Below are 20,214 nucleotides of genomic sequence, written 5' to 3'. Positions count from 1 at the left end.
GTGAGGCTGGATCTGAGAGTCCCTGGCGGGTGCTGGCCAGTGTGCACGCCCAGCTCTGCCCAGCCTGCACCCCCAGCCCTGCCCAGCCTGCACCCCAACCTGCACCCCCAGCTCTGCCCAGCCTGCACCCCCAGCCCTGCCCAGCCTGCACCCCAACCTGCACCCCCAGCCCTGCCCAGCCTGCACCCCCAACTCTGCCCAGCCCTGCCCAGCCTGCACCCCAACCTGCACCCCCAGCTCCGCCCAGCCTGCGCACCCAGCCCTGCCCAGCCTGCATCCCAACCTGCACCCCCAGCCCTGCCCAGCCTGCACCCCAACCTGCACCCCCAGCCCTGCCCAGCCTGCACCCCAACCTGCACACCCAGCTCTACCCAGCCTGCGCGCCCAGCCCTGCCCAGCCTGCACCCCAACCTGCACCCCCAGCCCTGCCCAGCCTGCACCCCCAGCTCTACCCAGCCTGCACACCCAGCTCTACCCAGCCTGCGCGCCCAGCCCTGCCCAGCCTGCACCCCAACCTGCACCCCCAGCCCTGCCCAGCCTGCACCCCCAGCTCTACCCAGCCTGCACACCCAGCTCTACCCAGCCTGCACCCCAACCTGCACACCCAGCCCTACCCAGCCTGCGCACCAACCTGCACCCCCAGCCCTGCCCAGCCTGCACACCCAGCTCTACCCAACCTGCACCCCCAGCCCTACCCAGCCTGCACCCCAACCTGCACACCCAGCCCTACCCAGCCTGCGCACCCAGCTCTACCCAGCCTGCACCCCAACCTGCACACCCAGCCCTACCCAGCCTGCGCACCCAGCCCTACCCAGCCTGCACCCCAACCTGCACCCCCAGCCCTGCCCAGCCTGCGCACCCAGCTCTACCCAGCCTGCACACCCAGCTCTACCCAGCCTGCACCCCAACCTGCACACCCAGCCCTACCCAGCCTGCGCACCCAGCCCTACCCAGCTTGCACCCCCAGCCCTACCCAGCCTGCGCACCCAGCCCTGCCCAGCCTGCACCCCAACCTGAACCCCCAGCTCTGCCCAGCCCTGCCCAGCCTGCACCCCCAGCTCCGCCCAGCCTGAGCACCCAGCCCTGCCCAGCCTGCACCCCAACCTGCACCCCCAGCTCCGCCCAGCCTGAACACCCAGCCCTGCCCAGCCTGCATCCCAACCTGCACCCTCAGCTCCGCCCAGCCTGAACACCCAGCCCTGCCTAGCCTGCACCCCAACCTGCACCCCCAGCTCTGCCCAGCCACCTCTGCCCAGCCTGCACCCCAACCTGTGCGCCCAGCCTGCACCCCAACCTGCACGCCCAGCTCTGCCCAGCTCCGCCCAGCCTGTGCGCCCAGCTTCACCCAGCCACCTCTGCCCAGCCTGCACCCACAGCTCACACGCCCAGCTCTGCCCCTCCCGGTGGCCCAGGGGCACACCCTGCCATGCGCTCTCGCCATGGGACGGGGCACATCAGCAGCACCCCACTGACGGCTGCTGGGCTCCTCTCCCGGCCCGGGCTGGCGCCAGCCACACGCACACCTGGGAGGAGACGCTGCCCAAGCAAGCAGCCCTGGCGGGGCCTGCAGGGAAGCTGCCACGACGCCTCCCCATCACCCTCTCCCACCCAGCCCTGGGACGCGCGGTCCCACTCCGATCCGGAGCCAGGCGCCGCGGGGTCTGGCGCTGGCCCGGCGCTCTCTGGACCCCCTGCAGGAACCCGCCCCCAGCTCGGCCGACGGGCGGCATCTGCCGTTCCGGGCTCCGTCCCCCGGCAGGCGGCCGGCGCGGCAGACGTACCTTTGGGGCCGAACAGCGTGGCGTAGCACGGCTTGTGGCAGAAGGGCTTCCCGTCGTGCTGCAGGAGAGGGGAGCAGGGGCGTGAGGACGGGGCTGGCCGGTGCCTGCCCTGCACCTCGGATGCCAGCCCCGGAAGAGAGTGTGCGGACGGCAGGGAGGGAGTCCCGTCGAACACGCCAGCCAAACCGTGCCCAGACGGAGGCAGAGCATGCTGGGGAGGGGAGGTCCTGCATGCTCCCCCTTTGGGACAGCCTCCTCTCCAACCTCCAGGGCTGCCCCCCATCGCCACCTCTCGAGTCCCGCCGGCAGCCTCCGCTTTCCCTTCCAACGGCCTGGGCATCGCAGCCCTCGCCTGCCGTTTGAATCACGCCCCGCCCCACGCTCCCTGCGTGAGCTGGGGCTGGGCTCTTTGTGCCTCAGTTTCCCACCTGGGCCCTGGGGACAGTAGCCGTGCCCTGCCGCCCAGCAGAAATGCAGGGAAAGCGGAGATCAACCCACGCCTCCTCCGAGGCGCCACCGTGGGAGGCGCCGCAGCTGCTGAACCCCCCCGGGACCCCTTGGCAGGCATCGCCCTCCCACCGGGGGGCAGCCGAGAGACTGTGGAGACCTTGTACAGCCCTGGGCCGGCGGATCAGCCGCGCACGCGACGGGCACCATCCCGGCCAAGGCCCCGGGGGAACAAAGCGCCAGCAGCCAGAGCTGGAGGTGCGGGTGGCTGCCGCGTGGGAGAGGGCCTGGCCGCCCACGGAGCCGACGGCTCAGCCCAGCCCACCCCCGGCAAGCCGCAGACCTGCCCCGAAGCACTCACTGAATCAAAGGGACCTGGGCCCTGGCGCCGGCTCCGGGCAGTCCGGAGACCCCGGCCCGAGCGCCACCGCCACGTGCACCCGACAGCGCAGCGCCCCGGGCGGCTGTGGCAGTGACTAGTGGGGGGCACTGTGCCGTCGGGGGCATCTGCTCTGTGATCCGGGCCCCCTGCGCTGGGCGTGTGATCCCCACGGACTGACCCACACGTGCACTGGCCCAGACTGGGCAGACGACAAGGCTCCTCCCGGGGAGAGACACAAAGGGGGAGGTGGAGACACCTGGCTGGGGCAGGGCCTGGGAGCGGGGCAGTTTTTGGCTGGGAAACCTGAAGAGAAGAGACTAAGCCGAGTCCTGGGGGTTCAGCGGCCTGGGGCCCCCACCCCAAGGGGCCTAGAGCTGCCAGCCCCGGGCTCCTTATGCCCCTGTCCCGTCTGTGCTGCGCTGTGTCCTGGAGCAGCACTAACCCCCGTTCTACCGGCTGGCGGAGTCCCATCTCGCTGGAGACGGGGTGCAGGATGGGGGGTCCCAACGCGCCGTCAGTCCCCTTTCCGTCTGGAGCTCAATTATCTCAGACCCGCCAACGGACAGAGGGGGGCGCCAGAGCCCGCCGGCCCCTCTGCGCACAAGGCTCTGAAGGCTGCACTCTGACCCCCGGGGCCGGCTTTCCCCTGCGGCTTGGACTGCCCTTGCTTGTCGGCTCCCCGGGGGCCGTGGGGCCAAACCGCATCACCCTGGCGAGACTGGGCCTTTTAGCGGTGTGACCGGCCAGCTCCCGCGCCGCTCCGATCGCAGGGGGCCGTCAGCGCCTCGGACTCGCGCGGCGAGCTTGTGTGCACAACCACGGTCGCGTTTTCAGCCGGTGGTGCCTGGGACAAGCCTCCTCACGCCCTAGCGAGAGGCCTGACCAATTGGGAGGATTATCTGCAAGTGGAGTATCCGCCACTCCCGCTCTGTGTCGAATCCGGTCACCCTGTTTGCAGCCGGGGAGCCGGGACGCCTGTCACACAGCTGCATGCGTCTGGGCTGACGTCTGATCACCCCAGCGCCGCCTGGGCAGGTTAGCCAGCCCGCGGGTCGTTTTCCAAAGACGTTTCTTTGACCAGACCCGCCGAAAGCCAAGACACGTGTCGGCTGGGAACTCAACGCTGGTTTTAAACCAGTCCTGTTTGAAACGCGCTGGAGCAACTCCCCTCCCACGAGCTCCGAAGTCCCAGAGGCTGCTACCCTGAGAATTCATCGCGCACCCAGGCGCAGCGGGGCCTGCCCACCGAAAACAGAAAGTCTCTACATCGTCTCTAACGGGCTTTTCGGCAACCCCGCGGCACGTGCGGGGGAAGGACTGGAGCAAGCGGCCAGCCCGCGTTCGAGATCCCGCCTGACGCCCCGCTGCACAGCACACATGGGCCCTGCTGTGCTCCCTCCCGCTGCACTCCGCTCGCACTGGCCAGGCACAGGCTCTGGGACCAACGGCTACGGCGTTATCTGCTCTCCCTATCAGATGGGCTGAGCGCTGGGAGGAAAAGCAGTGACAGAGAGATACGGAGGGAGAGTTTTTCCCCTTCTGTCATGCCCTTATCACGAGGCCGGGGCCATGTGTGCAGCCTGGGGGACGGGCCGGGCAGCCAGCGGGCCGGAGATAACGCTAGTCCAACTCCCGGCTGCACTTTCCCACCAGCTGGTGGGAACGGAGTCAAAGAAAAGAGAAAGTGTTTGTGGGCTCTGGCGGCTGAGCTGGGCGAGGCGGAGCAACCCCCGCCCTCCCGCCCACATCCAGCCAGCTGGCCACGGGGCTCCGGCTCCGCTTGGTGAATGCGGCCCCAGGGGCCAGAACGCGCTGCCCCTGCAGACGAGACCCAAAGCCCAGGCCTCTGGGGAGTCGCCAACAGAAGCCTCCTGCTCCCCCCAGACGCTGGAGCCTCCTGCTCCCCCCAGACGCTGGAGCCTCCTGCTCCCCCCAGACGCTGGGCACGTGGCCATCCTGGCAGGGCTGCCCGCCTGGGCTCCGGGCAGCTTGGCCCAGGCCGGGGGGTTCTAGAAGCAGGGCTGAGCCTGCTCCTCCCCAGCCCTGCCAGAGCAAGGAGCCCCCGGCCGGGTTCTCAGCACCCAGGGAAATCCCGGCAGGGCACTTGCGGCTCAGAGCCAGACACCATGGAGGCGAGGGGCCTGCGCAAGTCCAAGCACAGAGCTCTCCCTGGCCCTGGAGGAGAGAGACCGAGCTGCCCGAGCCAAGCGGCACAGCCTCTGCCCTCGCTCCCCTCCGGGCGGGCCCGGGGCAAGGAGGAGCCTGCCGTCCCTGGAAGCAGCTAGAGCCACCTCCTTCCCTGTCCCCGGGGGCCGGCTTGCGCGGCAGCACTGGAGGACACCTGGGCCACGGCCACAGCCCGCTGTGCTCCCAGCCGCCCGCGCACACCGGCCTCCCAGAGGCGCCCCTTGGGGACACTGCAGCAGCACGGCAGAGACCAGAGCGGCCGCAGCTCAGCTCCGAGCCGGGAGAGGGCCCTGCGCGCCCGCAGCCTCAACGCACAACAGGCTCAGAAATCTGGCTGCCAGCCCCCGAGGAGCAGCTTGGCACAGAGCCACGCACCACTGCGCTCACTCGGCCTGCCGCCACCGCCACGCTGCAGATGCTGGAGTCGAGAGGGGAGCAGTAACCACAGACCAGCTCCCTGGCCTGGGCTCTCAGACGTGCAGGGCAGGAGCCAAGCCCCCGAGACGGCAGCGGGATGGCTAGCCACGGCCAGGGGCTCGCGGGCGGGGAGAAAGGGAGAGGAAAGGCTCAAGCGCTGCAACCAGCCCCGGCCCTGGAGCAGCAAGGCCGAGCACGACCAGCACCATCCCCACCTCCAGAGACTTCTCTGTGCTGCTCAGGTGCCAGGGCCAAGTAGGACGGCTGGCTGGGCACGGGAGCCAAGCAGCGGGCGACAGCTCCCAGTGGCAGCGCTCAGCCTAGTCCCTCCTACCTGGAGCCCCCTGATGAGCAGAGTGCCCAATGCTAGGCTGTGTTTCTTCGGGTGGTGCACATTCACACATGCCTCGGTGCACATACAATTATTCCGCACATGGCTGGGAAAGATTAAAGGGAGCCTTGCTCCTGACCCTCCCTGCCAACCGAAACCGCACAGCACACGGTAAAAGGGCTGCAGGAGTCAGAGGACTGGCCGGGCTCATGCCCGGGGGCTGGCTGGGAACAGGCTGCTGCAGAGGCCGGTGTTTCAGTGCGCTGTGCACGAGCGAATCAGAGAGCAGAGTAGGCGTCCGGCCAGCTCCCTGGGCCACCTGTACAGCCGGCACTGGGTTCGGAGACGCTCCCAGAGGCCCTGTCCTGCTCCCACTGCAGCCAATGGGAGTTTGGCCCTGGCTTCCAATGGAGAACCCAGCCCCGAAGGTGAGACGACCTCCAGGGTTCCCACGGCCCAGCTCACGGCTTCACCCGCGGCGCAGAGCGAGCGCTGCTGAGTCCACGCCCGAGATGCACAGGAAGTGAGCGTGGCGCAGCCAGCGTTACCATGGCAACCTTTCTTCTCTGACTTGCCAGCTTTGGGGCAATTTCAGAAGGAAAACTGAATCCCGTCCCCTTTGGCTTTGCTGTTCGGGAAGCAGCGCCAGACAGAAGCGGCTCCGCTTCGTAGCATCAGGTCGAGCGCGCTCCCCTCCTAAGCCCCAGGACAGTGCCCGGCGGGTGCCTCCTCCTCGCCCTCTATCTCCAGGGTCAGGCCGAAGGAGACCAGATCGGTCACGGTTACAGCACCCGCGCCAGCCGACCGGCCCGCGTCCCAGCGCAGACGGGCCGAGATCGAGACCAGGAAGCAGGAAACAATGGAGCTGGGAGGTTCCCACCGAACTGGTTCTCCTCCTTCGCCAGGGCGCTCGCTGCTCTCCCAGCAGCCTCATGCCGGAGCCCCTCTGATCGGACGCCCAGCCCCGTGTTCGGAACGGGAGATGCCAAAAGGCGGCGGGACAGAAGCAGCCAGCCTTCCGGGAGGCCCATCTCTGCAGCTGCCCTGCACGGGGCTCCCAGGGGGCTGACGGTCCCAGAGGGGGAATCCGCAACGCGGCACGTCTGCGCCCCTCGGCCCTCTGGCCAGCCTCCCCACTGGTTGGCCCCCGGGGGCCTCTCTCCAGACTTCATCCGCCGACTGCCCTCACAACCCTCGTCCATCCCTCCCCCGGCTGCCGGGCGAGCGGAGCCCACGTGAGTCAGACAAGACCATCCTGGCTGGTGCTGCCGGAAATTTGGCTGCTGAGGTTTCTCCAAATATTTACAGTGGGAAAGGAATTCGCATTTTCTCATCCGGTCCTAGCTGCATGGGCCTGCCTCGCCAGCCCCCGGCTCCCGCTCACGGGTCCCTCGAACCGGGCAGGGGCGCTGCAGGCGCAGCTTCCTCTCTGCTGCCGCCTCCCTCCGGGGTGGGCACTTGGCAAGGCTGCGTCTGAACCCGCTGAGCTCGCAGGCGGCGCTGCTCGTCTTGGGCGTGCCCAGGGCACCCTCCCAACGCCGGCTGGGGCCTGGCCGTGCGGCCAGCTCCCGTTCCTTCCCTCCCCCCGCGGCAGGACCGGCGACTGCCTGGCGAAAGCAGCCTGCTGGCGCCCTTCGGAGCGGCGATGGGAACGCAACGGGCGCCCGTGTTTCCCGAGAGCCTCTGGGCCAGGCCTTTTGCTCGTCCCTCTGTCTGCCACAGCCCGGAGAGGCCCCGCGTGCCGCGGCCACGGCCCCGCCCTGCTCTTACCTCAGCATGGCCCCCCGGGGTCAGGGTCTTGTTGCAGCGCTCGCACTTCAGGCAGAACTTGTGCCAGTCCTTGCCCAAGGACGTCACTTTCTCGGCTGCGGGAGACAAGAGAGCAGGGTGAGCCCGTGGGGCTGGCGAGGGGCCAGCCTGGTGCCCAGGGCCGGGGAGGGGAGGGGGGGACAGGGTCTGCATTTTGTGGCCACTGCTGGTCTCTGCAAACATGAACCAACGTTCCCCTCGTGGGCAGTGCAAGAGCCTCCCGGATAATGCCCTAGAGGGCAGTCCGGCCTATCAGGGAGAGCGGCCGCGGGGGTATTCGCTGTCTGACTCGCCTAAAGCGCAGAAAGGCCCCGTGAGGGAAAGCGGAGGAGCCACGTGAGCCCAGCGGAGCTGTATCCGGCAAGGGCAAGTGGTGCTTTACGGCCCCCCAGACCAAAGCTCTGCCGGGGGCCGCGTGCAGCTGCCTGGGGCCAAGACACTACAGTGACCCGCTGACACCTGGAAAAGCAGCACAATCCGGGGCAGCCACCGACGCTCAAGACATGGAGTCGCCTCACCTCTCAGCCCCTGCCCCAGGCTGCGTCCGCGAAGGGAGCAGCGCCCTGCTGATGGCTGACTGCTGGCGCATTGCGGCGTGGCGCCGAATCCCCAGCCAGACCGGCGCCTAGCGCCTGAGGTGGGAACATGCCCCTTTCCTCCACCAGCCCACGGCGGGGACGTGCTCCCTGGCGAGACCCTGGCAGACACCGCGACCAAAGCCCTGCGAGTCGTCTGGAGGGGGAGGACCCAAGGGTGCTGTCAGAGAGAGGACTGACGGCAGCTCCTCCTGCCCCACAGGTCGGGGTGGGCCCTCGGCCCTGCCCCCCAGCCTGCAGGGTCTCATGCACAGGCTCGGGGCTTGGTCCCACTGGCGGCAGATTTTGAGGGGTCTCCGGGAAGGCAGCCTCCTAGGAACCTCCTGTGCCGTAATGGGGGGCTGTCTGCTCTGTGACCGGGGTCCCCCTGCGCAGTGAGGTGTGTGTGTGTGGCGCAGTGGGGGGGCTGTCTGCTCTGTGACCGGGGTCCCACTGCGCGGTGAGGTGTGTGTGGCGCAGTGGGGGGGCTGTCTGCTCTGTGACCGGGGTCCCCCTGCGCGGTGAGGTGTGTGTGGCGCAGTGGGGGGGCTGTCTGCTCTGTGACCGGGGTCCCCCTGCGCGGTGAGGTGTGTGTGGCGCAGTGGGGGGGCTGTCTGCTCTGTGACCGGGGTCCCCCTGCGCGGTGAGGTGTGTGTGTGGCGCAGTGGGGGGGCTGTCTGCTCTGTGACCGGGGTCCCCCTGCGCGGTGAGGTGTGTGTGTGTGGCGCAGGGGGGGCTGTCTGCTCTGTGACCGGGGTCCCCCTGCACGGTGAGATGTGTGGGTGGCGCAGGGGGGGCTGTCTGCTCTGTGACCGGGGTCCCCCTGCGCGGTGAGGTGTGTGTGGCGCAGGGGGGCTGTCTGCTCTGTGACCGGGGTCCCCCTGCGCGGTGAGGTGTGTGTGGCGCAGGGGGGCTGTCTGCTCTGTGACCGGGGTCCCCCTGCGCGGTGAGGTGTGTGTGTGTGGCGCAGTGGGGGGGCTGTCTGCTCTGTGACCGGGGTCCCCCTGAGCGGTGAGGTGTGTGTGGCGCAGGGGGGGCTGTCTGCTCTGTGACCGGGGTCCCCCTGCGCGGTGAGGTGTGTGTGGCGCAGGGGGGGCTGTCTGCTCTGTGACCGGGGTCCCCCTGCGCGGTGAGGTGTGTGTGTGTGGCGCAGTGGGGGCTGTCTGCTCTGTGACCGGGGTCCCCCTGCGCGGTGAGGTGTGTGTGTGTGGCGCAGTGGGGGGGCTGTCTGCTCTGTGACCGGGGTCCCCCTGCGCGGTGAGGTGTGTGTGTGTGGCGCAGTGGGGGGGCTGTCTGCTCTGTGACCGGGGTCCCCCTGCGCGGTGAGGTGTGTGTGGCGCGGGGGGGGGGGGCTGTCTGCTCTGTGACCGGGGTCCCCCTGCGCAGTGAGGTGTGTGTGGCGCAGTGGGGGGGCTGTCTGCTCTGTGACCGGGGTCCCTCTGCGCGGTGAGGTGTGTGTGGCGCAGGGGGGCTGTCTGCTCTGTGACCGGGGTCCCTCTGCGCGGTGAGGTGTGTGTGGCGCAGGGGGGCTGTCTGCTCTGTGACCGGGGTCCCCCTGCACGGTGAGATGTGTGGGTGGCGCAGTGGGGGGGCTGTCTGCTCTGTGACCCAGCGCCCCTGCGCTGGGAGGGGAGATTCTCACTGACTCTCCCAAATGTGGATTCACCCAGACACCCAGGCTCAGCGTCCCAGAGAGAGACAAAGGGAGGGGCAGAGACCAGCACCGGGCTGGGGGCAGGGCTGGGAGAGGGTTTTAGTTTCTGGCTGGTATCATGGAGGAAATAGCCTAAGCAACGGGCTGGAATTTAGGGGCCCAGGCTCCCCCACCTCAAGGGGGGCTGAGGCATCCTAGGCCTGCCCTGGAACCAGATTCTATCTGTGCTGGGCTGTGTCCTGGAGAGGCAATAAACTCCCTGTTCTACTGGCTGGGGGAGTCTGTTCGTGCCATTCCGGGGGTGCAGGAGGCGGGGGACCCGACGCGCCACCAGTGCCAGATTTTCGGGAGAGCTCAGCAGGCAGCGTTGAATTGGGCGCCCCCAGTAGGGCCCGTGCTGCGGGGCCGAGCTCTGCCGAAGGCCTGGCCTGCCTCCAGTCACTCGCAGGGAGCCGGGCTCTTTCGAAACAGCTGGCCCGGCTGCGAGGGGGGGGGATCCCCTGGTGCCTGTTCCAGCCATTTCACAATCTCACTGGCAGGAGAGTCCAGGCGGAATAGCAGGGACATTCCCTGTTAGTTGCTGCTGCTCTTTCCACCCCCGAGGTCCTCGGCTGCCAGTTGTAGCCTGGGCCCACCTCCGCCTGTCAGTCTCCTCTGCGCCAAGCTACCGTCTGGCTCTTTCCGTCTCTCGCGAGCCCAGGGAGGGAGCTCAGAGCCGGACGTGGCCAGGGACTGGGAAAGTCTGTTCAGCCTGGAAATCATACGGCCCATTTGCTAGTGCATGGCCGTCCCGCGGCAAGGTCCTGGCCAGCCCTCTGGCTGTGCAGCTCCCGCCTCCTCCCTGCCCAACGGGCGGGTTTGACTGGCCCAGATGCATTAGCTTGGCGGCCGAGTCTCGGGCTGTGCTCCCCCCACAGATCCGCGCTCTCCAGCCCCTTCCTGAGCACGCCGCAAGGACCGTCTGAGCACAGAACCGGCAGCAACCCCGCCCTTGCTGGGCTTTGGCTAGGTCGCCCTGTGCAGTGCCTGGAACAATTCAACACTGCAACCTACCCCCCTGTGCGTGCGCGCACACGCATCCCCGCTTTGCCGGCTCCACGCTCTCACTAGCCGCAGCAGGGCCCTGGGCTCAGGGCGGGGAGCCGAGAGCTCAGGTGAGCTCTGCATTCAGTGCGCCTGCGGCCAGGCCCCGTGTTCAAGAGCCTGAGTCCAGCTCCCGGGCACCCTGGCCCAGGCGGAAACGGGGCTCCGCTTGCTGGTTCATCGGCATCCCGGCTGTGCCACCCCCCCCCACACACACAGGGATTCATGGATCCCAAGCTAGAACAAGCGTCTGTGATCTCCTCTGGCCTCCTGGACAGCCCAGGCTGGACCCCACCTCCCAGAGAAGCACCCAGCCTGCATCAGCCGCTGGTCCAAACCCAGCCATCCTCCGACAGCCACTCTCCGGCCCCGCTGCGGGCTCAGCCCTGGGTCGGGCGGGCCAGGCCCCCAAAGCAGGTCGCCATCGCTTTGAGAGGGGGGCCGGGGTGCGACGCGTGGGGCTGAAGCCCCCCAGGGCGGCGAGACTCGGGCTTTGGCTCTGTCCCCCCCCACGGGCAGGGGCTGTCGCGGGGTCACATGGCAGTGCAGCCTGAGCAGCCCGGGGCTAGACCAAAGGGCCCCTATTGCATATTTGCTCCCCGGGCCAGCATGTCGCACCCGAGGGCAAGTCCCCTTTGGCAGGCCCAGCAGAGCCAGCGCCTCGCGAGAGCCAGGGCAGCCGCCGGGAGCTGGAGTCTGGCCCAGTGGGAAGCCCACAGCAGCGCGGTGACCGGCCCAACCCTGCCAGTGAGCAGCCGTGTTGCGGGCCGGAGGCCCCGCTGCCAGAGGGAGGGCGGCAGGAGCTGAGCCCGCAGGAAGGCCCGGGGCAGGCGCGGGGGCCTGACTAGCAGTGTGCCGAGGCCCCAGAGACCCTGCAACGGGGCAGCCGGTGCCCAGGTCCCCCCCAGCCTCAGACACGTCCGAGCTCCCCGCTGGCGTCCCTGCAGCTCCACGCAGATGGGGCGGGCGGGGAAGAGGCCTGAACCTTGGGACGCCAGCCGGTGAACAGCCGCCCGTAATGACTCTTGCTGCACCGTGCTCCATACCTGCCCCGGCTTTCCCCCGGCACGCCAGCAGCTACGGCGCCGCCCACACAGAGCCAGGCCCAGACGCACTAGCCGGCCAGACACCGGGAATCAGGCTCCATTCACCAGACACACAGGCTGGGCCTCGCTTCCTTTTGCCTGGTGTCTCATTGGCCTCTTCAAACCCCCTGTCGGCGCTCTCCCGGGGCGCGCCACGTGCCGTTCTCCGGGGCTCGCTTAACCCAGTTCCCACAGCGCGGACACAGACACAACGCTCCCGCCGGGTACCACGCAGGGGTGTTATCAGCTACCAGCGTGTGGACAAACCCTTCCCCTTCCCCCCGCTCAGGCATCTGTGGGGCCTGGGTATCGCAGAGGAAGCCAAAGCAGCCCCCTCTCGCCACCGTTTCTGAACCCCCCCTTCCGCCCAAGATAGCTCTATGAAAGCCCTTTCTGTTCCCCCAGCCCCGCTGGGCCGCCTGCGTTCACGTTGCTTCCCTTATCTGCTCTGCGCAAGCCAAGTCGATTCGTCCCACGGCCTCCCACCTCTTTCCCAGCTCCTCGCCGGGCCGGGCTCTTTGTTCTGCACGGCCGCTAAATCGCCATTGTGGCGCCCCGCCGGCCCCGCCGCCCAGCTGGAAGAGGGGAACACGCAAGGCAAGTGCACACAACGCAGCTGCCAAAGCCAAATGAAATATTTAAAAGGCAAATGAAGCCGCAGGACGGAGGCGCGTTCCACGCCAAGTGGCATTACGGGCTTTTCGGGCTGGTTCTTTTCACTGGCTTCGAGGCAGGGGGCGGAACGTCAAACGTGTTCTGTTCCCATGTTGTTCTGCCGCGGCTCCGGGACAGCTGCCTCCCATGCAGGCGACGCGAGGGAACAATTCAATAACCCCTTTGTTACAGGCCGCCCAGGCTCCGAACGAGCTGCGGGAGGGTTTCTCTGGGGATGAAGGCAGATCCCAGGACAGGGAGAAATGTTGATTCCAGTTATGGGGGGGGGGGGGGGGGGGAGAGAAGGGGCGGGAAGGCCGCCAGTGGGCATTGGGCCCAGCAGCTAGAACAGCGGGCCCCAGACTTTCCCAGGTCGCTTCCCAGGAAAGGGTCTCCTGGGGGCAGGGCATGCAGCTGGAGTAAGGGAGCCCGGGCAGGGGACACAGCGAGGGGTGGGTTTGGGGCCAGGAACAGAGCCAGGGCCAGGACCAAAGCTGGAGGCAGGGCTGGGACCAGGCGTGGGGCTGCGGCTGGGGCTGAGAAGAGCTGGGCATGGAGTAGGTCTCGGGAGCCCCCCCACTCTCCCCTTGAAGGAACTGCCTCCCTCGCACGTGGGCCTCTCCCGAGCTTTTCAGGTGGGGCGGAGACTCCAGCAGGCCCTCACGTCCCATTAACAGGGCGCCGGGGAGCGAAAACATCCTCCCCCAAGGCCAAGGGGGCACCCCGAGACCGCTCCCCTCAAGGTGATGGGGTAGAGCACTCCGTCCGGCCCAGCCCCCGCCACTGGAGACCAGAGCTCCCCTCCAGGCGCCCAGCTGGGCCCCGGGGCAGGCAGCCCTGGCTGACCTCAGATTCCCCGCGGCAGATGTTTGCCAGCGATCCTGCTCTGAACAATGGCCTCGCGCTGCCCAAGGGAGCGCAAACAAGCTGCCGCTTGGCCAGGCTGCCTGCCAGTGGATTAGCAAGGCCAGGTCCCCCCGCCCGCATTGTTTACATGCGGCGGAGGAAACAGCTTGGAGAGACCCAACCCCACTTCCGGGGCACGGAGGTCCCATTTGTGTTCAGTCTCCGCACAGAGAGAAAACAAGCGCCCTGGTTATCGGCCATGTGGCCGTATCTGCTCTACAAATACACAGTCGCGGCCCCCTTCCAGGCTACAGAGCCCAGACCCCGGCCCACTCTCCCTGGCCCTCCTGGGAACAAGCAAGGTGCTGAGGTTTCATCCAGTCTCGGGCAAATGGGTTCCCAGATCCAGCCAGTCCTCTGTGGGGACAGTGGCAGCCCCCGTTAGTCAAGGATTGGGAGTGCCGTGAGACAACCACCCACCCACCACAAGGACTCCACATCCCACTTCTGCCACCAGCGCCTCCTCTACAGGCTGTGCCCCAGAAAGGATGGTGTTAGTCTACCATGTCGTCTGCTTGGATCCCTTTGCTGTTGTGCCATGGTTCACGGGCTCCATTCTGCCTCCCTCCTGCAGATTCCAGGCCGAGGCACTCAGCCTGCGAAGCCCCTGGCTCCTCCTGAAGTGTGACACATGCAAAACAGCACCAGAGACTGCTCTACCATTAGAAATGAGGGAATTAATAAGGCATGAAGCAGATTATTACAGCAGAGAAACAGCAAGGCATTAGGCTGGAGAAATAGCAGGCCGTGTGTCAGTTAAACCCTGCGCCATGTCACCTTCCCATGGGGCAGAGTTAAGGTTACAGAGGAACATGAAATTTGATATTTCCTGACAAGTACTTCCTGCTGAATCCTCAAACCCCCTTCCCGCAACACAGTTCTTTGTATGGGACTTCCATTGCAGGGCAGGGCCCTGTGGATCCGCACAGTCAACCTAGACCTCCTTCCGCCTCCTGTGCGCCTGTCCCCGTGCAAGGAGTCGACAGACGCCCGGCCCTGCACCCTCGCCACTTGTGAGCTTGACCCGTCACACGTGGGATCACCAGCTCAGAGCCCGCTCAGCAAGCAGCTGGGCCCTGGCTCCTACGACATGCATTCGACTACGGATCGTCTTGGCCAGGTCACGGGGGAGGCTGGAACCAGACCAACAGCAACGGCCCCATCAGAGGGGGCGGGGAGGACAATCCCAAAGCTCTTAACAGCCCGCGCCAGCCCGGGGCTGCAACCCACATTGCAGGGGAGACGCTGCCACCAGATACACCCTGGGCCACAGGCCCCTCTGCCTTCCACCTGCATGGACTGAGCATCCAGCGGGACCTCACCCCCCGCCCACTGGCAAAGAGCAGAGACACGCTGCCGCGGGCGCTCACCTTACCCCGCGCTGCGCCCAGTCACACTCCGTGCTCAGCAGCAGCCCAGCAATGACATAAATAATTCAACCTGCCTGCCAGGGCAGAGCGTGCGCCCCCAGGGCTCTCCGAGACGCGCCAGCCTGGCTCCAGCAGCGTGTGTGTTCTCACACCAGTCGTGTTACTAATTTGCACCATCATTAGTGCAATTAGCAGGGCTCTGCTCCGTGCGCCAGCCCAGAGCTCCCCGACGCTCGGCCCCGGCCTTTGGCTCCTTTCCACCTCCCGGCCTCCCTGCCATGGGATCCCAGCGTCGGGGCAGCCTCATCGGCCTGCAGGGAGCGACCCACAGAACAGTGGACGCAGCGCTCCGGGTCCCTGCAAGACTCTGGCAGGCGCCCCCGGGAAGTGGTCAGTACAGTACCGGAGCTGCACGCGCCTTACGCAGGGCTGAGGCCTTGGGCCAGCCTCGCCCCAGGTGCCTGCTACCCACCCGAAACGCACGCCAAACCGCCCGAGCAAGGGGGTGCAAATCAGCCAGGAGACCCGAGGTCTCCGCCAGGTCCCAGCTCCGTTCAGGGGCAGTTTCTGTGTGTCGGGGGCTCTAAGGCTCAGAACCAACCCCCAGCGTCTAAGCACCTGGAGAAAGGATTCTAGAAACCCGAATTGCGCCCCAGGAAAGGGATTTCTGCAGCCAGCTCTCCAGCGCGGGATGCGGCGATGAGGTCATGTTCCATTCCAGAGTCCGGCCCGCTCTGCCAGCTGCCTGCACAGAAGCTCAGCGCTCCCTCCAGAGAGGAAACGGAGCCCCTGAGAACACCAGCATGTGGTTTTCATTGGGCACTGGGCAGCAGGCGCGCACGCCACGCTCCTTCCCCCGAGCACAGAGCTGCCCAGGAGAGCGCTGCAGGAACCCGGCGCGCCCACACCTGCCCAAGAGGAGCGATCGCGGAAACCCACCGACTGGCAATGCGGGGCAGCGTCTTGCTCCCTGCACCGGCCACACCCCGGGACGTCACGCGCTGCAGCCAGGCGGGGGGGAAGGATGGAGCCTAGGGACTAACCTTCAGCAACTCTGCTGGTCTCCCGGACGGCACTACCGTCCGCAGAGCAGGGGGGCCATCAGTGAGCCCCCCCGAGAAGTTAACCAGGGCTGGCGCTGGATCAGAAACAGGGGCCTGACGGGCAGGAGGCTTCCCCGACACAGCGGAGAGGGCAGGCCTTGGGCACATCACCTCATGCAGCAGCTGCTCTGTTCCAAACGGGGGAAGCCCCCGGAGCCCCACAATAACTAGCCTGGAGGTGAAAGAGGGAAAGTCATCCAAAGACCAACCCCCCGTCATGTGTTACAACACAATAAGCCTTTGCCGGGGTATCTGTCCCCGCCAAGCCACAAGCAAGGGCAGCTCAACAACGTGCACAGTCCCAGCTCCTCTGTAAGGGAAGGATTACCCCTCTTTTACCAATGGGGAAACTGAGGCACAGAGCAAGGGAGCAACTTGCCGCTGTCAGAGGGAGCTGGGGCAGAAAGTCTCAGGCTCCAAGCCCCCGTTGTGATCACGGACACGTTCCCACCTTCCCCAGCCCCACTGCCAAGCCCCGTCCATCCCAGCCAGAAGCATGTTCCCCAAGGCTGCTCTACCCTGCCCGCACTTCGGAGGAACGGCTTCTCCCGGCTCAATGAATCAGGCCTTTGTCCAGATTCTTGGCTGCCCTGGAATCTCTGCTCAGCCAGTCCCTGCTCCCTCTCCTCCGCGGCGGGCGGATCCCTGCCAGGAGAGGGCGAGGGCCCAGGACACCTCCCAAGGAGGAGCCAGGAAAAGCTGGCAGGGGCTGCCCCACCTCTCAGACCCAAGGCAGGACCATGGGGCCCCACCCAGGCTGGAGTGTCAGCAGACACAGCTCTGCTCTTGGCTGGGCTCAGAGACGGCGAGTCTGCGCTAGATGGCAGCCCGCCCCCCCCGGGCGCCGCTCCTACCAGCCCGCCCCCCCCAAGCACCGCTCCTACCAGCCCGCCCCCCCCAAGCACCGCTCCTACCAGCCCGCCGCCCCCCCCAAGCACCTCTCCTACCAGCCCACCGCCCCCGGGCGCCGCTCCTACCAGCCCGCCGCCCCCCCCCGGGCGCTGCTCCTACCAGCCCAACCTCCCCCGGGCGCCGCTCCTACCAGCCCAACCTCCCCCGGGCGCCGCTCCTGTGTCCCCCCCGGGCGCCGCTCCTCCCAGCCCGCCACACTTCAGGGTACATTCACCTCCCTTCCCGCCCACCCTGGGCAGCCCCCACCCCGGCCCGGCCCTCCCTGGCCTTGCACAGAGTCGCCAGCGGCTGCCAGGTCTCTGCCCGGGCAGGTGGGCAAGCAAACGCCAGGGCAGCCGCCAGCCCCCAGCCCCCAGGCTGGTCATGCAGAGCGCTGGGCCCGCACGCTGGCTGGGACAGAAACCCTGCCAGCAGCAGCCCCCTACCACCCTGGCCCTGCGCCGACCCACAGCCCCTCCCCCACCACCCCGGCCCGGCACCAACCCACAGACCCTCCCCCACCGCCCCCCCACCGCCCCAGCCCGGCACCAACCCACAGACCCTCCCCCACCGCGGTGCTGACCCACAGCCCCTCCCCCACCGCCCCGGCCCGGCACCAACCCACAGACCCTCCCCCACCGCGGCGCCGACCCACAGCCCTTCCCCACGCAAAGCAACAAGCCCCTAGTGCCCACCCATGGGCCAGAGCCTCCAGGATGAGCTACGGAGCCAGGCCAGGGCATCCTTGGCCCACCCTCCAGTGCTTCAGGATAGCTCAGCCTCCCCTTCTCCTTTCAGCAAGCCGTAGGAAAGGGCTCTTCCATGCCCAGTCAGGCCAAGGCCCCCGCCATGGGCAGGACACGCTGGCCTACGGGAAAGCCTCCGCGGCTGCAGTGTTACAGGAACCGCGCTACCGGCCTCCACCCCCTGCCCTGGATCGCTCAGTGGCCGACCGGGCCCTCCCTCCGTTAGGAACCTTCCCCCCATTCGGCTGCGTCCCACACCCCTCATCTCCCGGCTTTTCCCAACACGCCCTCTCCCTGCTCACGTCCAGCCTGCCGCACGGGTTGGCCGCTAACGTCTCCACTCGCCGGTGCAGCCGAGACCCACCCGGCGGGTTCCTCCCCAGTAACTCAGTCCCCCGGCCCTGGAGTCCCCGGGGTTGCTCTCTCTGGCAGTCCGGCCAAGCCCTGCACAGCAGCATTCTCTCCGGGCAGTCCCCGCGCCTCCAGGCGAGCCGTCCCAGCCACCAGCGCCAGCGGGACCAGAACCCGGATCCAGCCACAGCCTAAGGCCGCCCTGGCCTCCGAGGGCAGCCGCGCCGCACGCCGGACACGCGTCCGTTAGTACCCAGCGCCCCGCTCCTGCCACAGCCTCCTTCCGATGCATTTGCCCCAGACGCTTTAGCTTTCAGCTCCTGTCCAGCACCAGCCCCTGCACAGACGCACCCTGCTCCCGTGCTACCCTCGCCCGCTCCCGCCAACCCCAATTAACTTGGTGCTCCGCACCCGCCGCAATGTCTCCGATTCTCTTTCATTAGGGTGCCCCCTCTGTGTTGAATCCTCTCGCTGGCCCTGGGGTTGGACACTTGTTCTAAGGTGCTGTGCTGCTGGGCATTTGATTCACCCCTCCCCAGAAGTAGGTGCATTTCAGTGACAGAGTCGCTGGGGCGCTATGGCTACTGGGCTGTGCATTCGGAGGCCTGTTGTGAGACTCCTTGGCGTGAAGGGCGTTGCACAGCACAGAAATACACCCCGGCCATGCTGTACCATCCCAGCCCTCTCCCACGGACCGAGCTAGCAGCCCCCTGCAAACCACAAGCTCAGCAAGTGTCAGCTAGCGCGCTAGGACGCACGCCACCCGCTTCCAGGCGCTCCCAGGCCGCTGCTGCTCTGGTGGGAACGTCCCTCTGCAGCACGCTTCGCCGGCAGAAGGCCCGTGCCGGCCTCGCAGAGGGAGCTCCGGCTTGGCATCCCTCCAGTCGGCCTCACACTGCCAAGCCTGAGCCCAGGCGGTCAGCTGCCTTCTAGCCCCAGGCAGCCACGAGCTGCCCCCCACCCAGACGCACTGATGTCCCTGCTGCGTCCCGGGCGAGCCCCCCGGATGCAGGGAGCAGCCCAGGAGCCGGCCTGTCCCCGGAGTCCTTTGCTTTGCCCCCGGGCAGTGAACAGAAAGGTGCCTCCAGGCAGCTCCCCAGGAGAGGGCAGATGGGAGCCGGACGGGAGCCGCTGCTCCCAGCAGGACGGAGCCTGGTGCTTGAGTTTGCTGCTGGGGATTGTGCACACAGGTGCCCAGCTCCTGCACCTGCCCCACCCACTCCCAGGCGCCCCCCCAGCACTGAGGGCGGGACGGGGCGGGTAGATGGCTGCTGCTCTTTGCAGCGTGAGAACGAAGCCCACGTGCCACTGACGCTGGTGGGACCGCGCGCTGCCCTGTGTGGCACAGACGCAGCCCGTGGCCAGGCCAGTACACAGGCGCCGGGACGCTGACACTTCCTGACTCCAAGGGAGCTTCAGCACCGCCCCTGCCTCGTGTCCCCGCCAGCGCCAGTGGCTTTCCCGTCACAGCCTCCTTGTCCCAAGGCAGCTCCCCCTCCGGCGCCACGAAATCTCCCGGCTCCAGGCCTCAGCACGCCGCAAAGGAGGGAAACGGCTTCCGCCCCCCCACTGCATGCCGAGCTGGGACCCTGGCGCGTACCCCCGCGTCGCCACGCCCAGGGGAGCCGCGGCAGCCTGGGCCACGCAGCGCTCTGCTCGGCGCTCCCTGCGCAGCGTAGTACACCTCCCCCCGGGAACGGCTGCCCGCGCGCGCAGGACGGTTCCAACCCCTTAAATCAGCCGTGTCCAAACAAGGACACCCCGACCCAGGCCAGCGCCTCCCCCTCTTGCTGCTGACGGCCCAGATTAGCCGAGCTAAAAATACGCCGAATCCGTGCAGAGGCGGCCAAGGCAGAGCGCCGCGAGTCCGGCTGCGGCCCTGGCCTAGGGCGAGAGGGCGGGACTTGGCCTCACGCTGCCCGCTCCCCTAGCATGCCTCAGGGCCACCCCGGGCGCCTCCCCCACGGCAGCTCGGGGGGCACGGCTTGGAACGTGGGGCAGCGTGCCCCACACAGCTGCCCCCCACTCGCACCTCAAGGCGCTCCCGCCCTCCGAAGAGACGCCGATGAGCGTCCCTCCTGCCGCCGTCAAAACGAGCAGACAGCAGCGCCGCGCAGGGAAAACGCGCGCCCCCGCCGGGGCCCTGGCAACGGGCCACCACCGCAGGCAGGACGCTGGGCTGGCCGGGCCTCGGACCCAGCCGGCCGCTCCGACGTGCTTCCGAGAGGCGGCGGGGGAAGGAGGCCGTTCTGGGCTACAGGCCCACGCCTGGGAGTCACGTCGGTCCTGCCCTCCCTCCCCACCCCAAGCCCCTCCGCTGCAATTCGTGCTTTAAACCTCTTCCCCGGTCCGGAGCCCAGGCGCCCTCCCTGTCAAGCCCCCCACGGCGAGCTGCCAAGCAGCCAGCCGCGCCGTCCCCTGGCAGAGCTCGCTGCGGGGTCG

General features: G+C 67.7%; 1 protein-coding gene across 2 annotated transcripts in view; it reads right to left on the bottom strand.

The window, feature by feature from the left end:
• Positions 1–20,214, bottom strand: part of CRIP2 (cysteine rich protein 2) — a 34,161-nt gene that overhangs the window by 5,325 nt on the left and 8,622 nt on the right. Inside the window, exons 1-3 of one of the 2 annotated variants that reach the window (XM_089780649.1) lie at positions 12,238–12,457; positions 7,316–7,410; positions 1,782–1,839 (exon numbers count right to left, since the gene is read on the bottom strand). In XM_089780649.1, coding sequence (XP_089636775.1) covers positions 1,782–1,839; positions 7,316–7,410; positions 12,238–12,442 — 358 coding nt within the window. In that variant the 5' untranslated portion in view covers positions 12,443–12,457. Of the gene's footprint in view, positions 1–1,781; positions 1,840–7,315; positions 7,411–12,237; positions 12,458–20,214 lie in introns of those variants that run through there. The other variant, XM_075937079.2, reaches the window with a different exon arrangement.

The sequence above is a fragment of the Pelodiscus sinensis genome, chromosome 9 (assembly GCF_052426305.1).
Source record: "Pelodiscus sinensis isolate ZL-2025 chromosome 9, ASM5242630v1, whole genome shotgun sequence".
Classification (NCBI taxonomy): Eukaryota; Metazoa; Chordata; order Testudines; family Trionychidae; genus Pelodiscus; species Pelodiscus sinensis.
Note: the sequence above shows the minus strand (reverse complement) of the source record. Positions and strands in the feature narration are given on the sequence as shown.